Source organism: Erythranthe guttata, chromosome 9 (assembly GCF_056151865.1).
Source record: "Erythranthe guttata isolate IM_541 chromosome 9, IM_541, whole genome shotgun sequence".
NCBI lineage: Eukaryota > Viridiplantae > Streptophyta > Magnoliopsida > Lamiales > Phrymaceae > Erythranthe > Erythranthe guttata.
Window position 1 is genome coordinate 10,987,141 of NC_142541.1, and position 5,872 is coordinate 10,993,012.

The 5,872-nt window shown below is 35.5% G+C and overlaps 1 protein-coding gene across 1 annotated transcript; it reads right to left on the reverse strand.

Annotated features, from left to right (window-relative positions):
* Positions 1–2,336: 2,336 nt before the first annotated feature.
* LOC148768075 (uncharacterized) lies at positions 2,337–4,483 on the reverse strand. The gene is made up of 4 exons (XM_088822759.1): positions 4,094–4,483; positions 3,507–3,628; positions 3,193–3,346; positions 2,337–3,082 (listed from the first exon to the last, which is right to left on the reverse strand). Exons 1-4 carry the CDS (start codon positions 4,481–4,483, stop codon positions 2,468–2,470), a joined length of 1,281 nt encoding a protein of 426 aa, XP_088678885.1. The 3' UTR covers positions 2,337–2,467.
* Positions 4,484–5,872: the final 1,389 nt, after the last annotated feature.

Genomic DNA, 5,872 nt, shown 5'->3' on the forward strand with positions numbered 1-5,872 from the left:
CAAATAATATCAATAGACACACACATACACACACACACACACGCACACACAAAAAAAAATTACCTCATAGTTTGGACAGACACGAAATCTTCTTCCTGGATTACTAGGAGTCCATGAGGTCAACAATGGCATCTCATCTCCACATTTACAATAAAACACTTCATTTCTAGCAGATCTTGAATTGTAGCTAGAACCACTATTTTGACTCATCCTTCAAGCTCCAATCCCCAATATAAAACAACAAAATCTTAATTTTTGTTTCCAAATTAAAATCTAGGATAAATAAAGAGAGAAGAAAATTTACTTCGAATTCGCGACCGCAAGAAGTGAAATTATCTACCTGCGCTGAAGAAGCTTCAAAATTTGAATTGCCCACTTTTTAATTGTGCTTTCAATGATGAATTCATAAGGAATTGAGAGATTTAGAAAATTGGGGCTTAGGGTTTTCCAGAGAATTTTGAGGTGTTGAGGTGTTGAGGTGCTTTTGTGTTGAGGTGTTGAGGTGTTGATGTGCTTTTGTGTGTCACGTGCGGCGCACGTGCGATTTTCCGTCCAAACTAACTGGACAAATGGACGGAGGGACAGAAACAGCATAAAAGTGACATGTTTAGGGACGAAAATTGTAACTTCATCTTGTTTAGGGACGAAAATCGTATAAGTGGTAATGTATAGGGACGAAAAGTGTAATTATCCCCAATTTCAACGTAAAAAAAAATAAATTTTCTAACAAATTCCTATGGAATAGGGACCAAATATATCTATTATTTTATGTTTAATACATATTTAAAAATAAAATAATTTATTTGATTCCTGCGGGTTGGAGCATATAAGTTTTTTCGAAGTACCAAAGTATTATTTCAAGCATCAATTAAGGGTTTAGATGCCTCATTTTAATACCTACTATTCGAGTTGCTCTTATTAGATTACAAAAAAACAAAAAAAAATCAAAAAAACAAAAAAAAAAGAGAAAAAATCCCACGGTAAAATAAAAGAATTCCTAGAATATTAAAACCGCCCAATCCCATTCCTATTCTTCCTCCATTTTCTCCATTCTTGGCAGACACAGTCAAAGAAGTTTTAATTTCTTTTGTTCAGCAGTTTTTTTTTTCTCTTTTCCCAAATGTTGACGCTCATCTTTTATTTTTATTTTTTGTTTTTCTTCCCTGGCCGGTTTCTATGTTGAAAGTCTTTCTTCCCACTCTATGAAACCGTCTGAAGAGAGGAAACTATAGCACATTAATTTTAGGGGTTTGCTATTATCAGTGCGGTTTTTATCACTCGCAGTGCAAAATAATTCATTTTTTTTTTATTTTCCAATTTTTTTCCAAATCTCCTCTCAAACACTCTCAACCTTTCATTCTTGAAATTTTTCAATTTGAGTAATTTTTCGACCAATATCAGTTAGAGCACAAGTATTATCGACATGGATGACAACGGCTTCGATTTTGAGGTGAAAATACACGTTTTTTGTTCATTTCCAACGTTTTCAGACATTTCGTATTATAACACACGAAATATATGCTTTCATTTCGTGTAATACTATACGAAATATGTCTTAAAATCGCTTGTTGCTTGTTTCGTAGACAAGCATACGAAATTAAAGCTTACATTTCGTAGTAAAACCTACGAAATGCTCTTATTTCGTGTGTTTTTACACGAAATTGTAGTTTACATTTCGTATGTTTTTCTACGAAATCCCTTAAATATTGTCTTTTAATTTTAAATATTTATGCACCAACTAAGAGAACAATCTCACGATCATAGTCACTTCTTTGAACGTGGTATTGTGTATGATAGTAGAGAAGCGTTAATTATGTGGGCAAAAGACACAGCAATTAGTCATAATCATCGACTGATTAATCTTGTTAATCAGAAAAATATCATGTTTTAACATGTGCAAGATATCAATCTGGACGACACGTACTATTGAAGAAACGTTCTTGTCCGTTCAGGTTAATTGGCAAAAAATCAACGGAGGATGGATTATGGCGATTGAGTGTGAGTAATGATAATCATAACCATCTGCCGGGTATTTGAAAGTTTAACTTATGTTTAAATTTGTATTTGTTTTAATTTTGCATTTTAATGTTTAATTTATGTTTTGGAATATTTAAATTTGTAGCGTTGTGTTTTGCATTTTATATGTTTAACCTATGTTTTTGGAATGATTAAATTTGTAGGTTGTTTAAATGTGTACTTTAATTGCTTCAGTTGTACGTAGTTTCTAAATTCAAATCATAAAACTAGTGAATTAAAATACAAAACAACAAACAAGTAAATTAAATAGTTCGTAATAATAATAAACAAGATTAGTAAAATAATTAGTTCCTAATAAAAATAAAAACAAATTATTAAATGAAATAGTTCCTAACAATAATAAAAATGCATAGTCCTAATAATAATAAAAATAAACTTTAAAATTAAATAGTTCATAAAAATATATAACTGGCAAAAAAAAACCGATAAACTACCGCCTCGCTCTCCTCGGCGGCTGCACCTCATGATCGTCGTCATCGTTGTCGTTGTCATAGTCAATGCCAATATATCGGGCGGCGGGCTGCATAATATCTCCAAGATCGGCACGTAGATCGGCAAACTGCTGCATCCAGTCCTGTCCAGTGCTCCTGGTGATCGGGTATAATGCACGTACTATCTGGTAATAAGCCGGTTGATCTGGTGGCCTCACATTCTCTCGATGCACTGGAGCCGGGCCTACGTCGGGGTTGTTGATCTTCAGATGAGTCCGATGATCGGTGTACCACTCCATGTAGTGCTCGTCGACTTCCCCCCGTTGTCGTGGCGTCTTGTATACGTTGGCACGAATGGAATGAGCCTGGACCATGTCCCACATACCACCCGGAAATGGGTAGTTGACTTTGTACGATGTACCTCCTTTGGGACCGCGTGAACATGGCTCCATCGATGGAATCAAGCCGCGGGGAATATCCTGAACCCACCCGAACTGTCGGACGCAACGATCAGGCATATACGGCTCTACGACCCACATGTACTGGATCGTGCCATGATACAACGTACGAGGGATAATCTCGTGTATATCCCGACCATACGGTAGCCACTCGACCTACACAGAAAACAATATAAATACATAAATCAAAAAATTCATATTTAAACAAACTACAAACATAAACCAAAAAATTCATATTTAAAAAAATATAAATATAAAAGACTTACATCATCCGCTGTCATATTGTCGAGTAAACCTCGAATATGCTCGAGCGTTCCCGCTTTTGGCGGCGCGTTCCACCTCTTGCATCGAGGCTGAAACTCGCGGTAGCGCTCGCTCTCCTCCGGCGGCTGGAATCTCGGAAAATACTCGTATATCGCACTGCAATATTTTATTTAAAGATATTAAAATTTATTAAAATATATTAAAATTTAAAAAATATATTAAAATTTATTAAAATATATTAAAATGAACAAAATAAGTACAAAATATATTAAAATTTACCTGAAGAAGGGTGGTGCAACCCGCCAAGCTCCTCGACTGTGCTCGGCTGCATATACCCAACTCCCTGTATAGATTGGCCAAACAGGCCGAACCCCACGAATACGTGCCGACCTGATCAAGCACTGGATCCTCGAGCACGTGCATATACCACGGCTTTACCTGATCACATGTCTTGTCGGGGAATAAAATCGATCCGAGGATAAACACCAGGTATATCTAAACTCGGCGTCTCATGATCGTGTCGGGCATCAACAACTGTCCATGTATCATCCTCCATGTGGGGCCCCCATGCTTCCATGACTCGTCAATATCCTCAAACTCGAGGTTTAATATCTCGGACAGCAAATACACGCATCTAGGCCAGGTAAATAACATCGGGCTAAGGGATACAAACCGGTCATCCGCAGAAAATGCTTGTCTACGGATACATCTATGTCTTCTAGGGCAGCTACTATCTTCTCGTAATTGAATTGGTTCAGGAAGTTGATATGGGACTCCACTCGTCCAACCGGACGTTCATGCAATCATTTATTTAGAAAACATATTAAATAATCAACTACAAAAGTATTTTAATATAAGATACAAAAATTATAATATTAAAGTTAAAACAAGTAATTAACTTACTTCTCCCCTCCAAATATATGTCGCTACGTGCGACTTGAAACTCGGAATCAAAGACAGATCCCCCGGGGGAAATGGACCAACTAGCACATCCGGATTGATTCGAGTATGAGCTCGACCACCACGACCTCCACGGCCCCGTCCTCGGCCTCCACGACCTCCACGAGCTACAACCTCAGTCTCGTGAACGGGGTTCAAAGCATCCTCCTCCTCCTCATCCATAGCACGAAAAGACCCAACATCGGGATGTGGAACCGATGATCTGGCTTCACCAACTCTCTCAGACTCTCGCCTACGTGTAGACATAGTCATGCGCTCGCGCTCGCGCTCTTGATGTTCAGCCTCTTCACGAACTGCTCGCATAATTGCCTTTGATTTCCCTTTGCCTGCCATCTGTTAAATAAACACTATTAACGTCAGTCTAAATAATAATAATAAATAAAACAAATCATAAAAGAAAAAACTAAATGCAGTTATTTCGTGGAAAAACTCACGAAATTAATGCTTACATTTCGTGTTTGTGTTCACGAAATACAAGCACTAATTTCGTGTGGTTTTCCACGAAATAACAGTAAAACTGCCAAAACACATATGTTTCGTGCAAAATCATACGAAACAAAAGCTTACATTTCGTGAGAGAAATCTCACGAAATGTAAGCTTTTGTTTCTTATGATTTTGCACGAAACGTAAGAAAAACAAACAATTAAGCTAATTTCGTGGAAAAAATCACGAAATTAGCCGTTTAATTTTGTGAGTTCTTACACAAAACGCAATTTTTTTCCGAAAAGTTTCGAATTTTTTCAAAATACTGAAAACGTATAGATTTTCGACGAAATTTGTTAATATACTACTATAAAACATTGGGTTAACGATTTCGAGTTCGAATTTTACCTTAAATCGTTGTTGAATTGCTCGATTAATCCGCAGGAATTTGAAGGACCTTGGATAGGGTTTGAGAGGATGTTGAATTTTTGGCAGAAAAGTTACAAATGAAATAAAGTCGCACTGCAAGCCGGTAAAAGTTGTTCTATGAATAGCATTTCAGTTAATTTTATGTTCAATCAATTATGATAATTTGTTAAATTCTCTTTAATTCTGTCATTCTGTGTATATGATATTTTGATAATTGTCCCAAAAATTTTTAAGATTATGTTTCGTGATGATCTTCAGTCGTTTGACTGACAATTTTTTTTTTTTTTTTTACTATTTTTCTTTAATTTCATGTTCACAGCTTTGTAAAAACAGAAGTATTCGATTTAACTTTTTAATACGTTTCGTTCTTAAAAACAGAAGTATTCGATTTAATTTTTAATACGTTTTCAGTCCATTTGGAATAATGGAATGTGTTGCATTTTACGAATTTTTATTTGATAGTATTTTTCGCAATGGGCAACAAATACAAACATGCTGACGAGAATTGTAATTTTTTTTTTTTGATGGTGTGGACAATGCGACAGCTAGAGAGCAATTCCACACCACATTTCTCCATGTTTAATAAATTGAGAGTTATTTTTCAAGCATGTGTCGAAATATGTTTACCGATTATTGTTTTTAACTGTGGATATTGGTTTATGGATGTTCATACACTCTCTTTACAAATACAGGAGAATTTACTTTATTGTATTTTCTTCTATTGTACTTTATCTTAAGAATATAATCATATATATGTTATATATTTTATTTTATAATTTTTTTGTTCTAATAATATTCTTGATTATATTACAAAGATATACCAATAAAAGTAACACGTGTAGTTGGATCGACTCATGAAAATCTCATTC

Coding starts and splice junctions, on each gene's coding strand:
- LOC148768075 (XM_088822759.1), bottom strand. CDS start 4,483: ATGGCAGGCAAAGGGAAATCAAAGGCAATTATGCGAGCAGTTCGTGAA. Junction 3,629..4,093: donor CATATATTTGGAGGGGAGAA/GTAAGTTAATTA, acceptor ACATGTGATCAG/GTAAAGCCGTGGTATATGCA. Junction 3,083..3,192: donor ACAATATGACAGCGGATGAT/GTAAGTCTTTTA, acceptor TTTTCTGTGTAG/GTCGAGTGGCTACCGTATGG.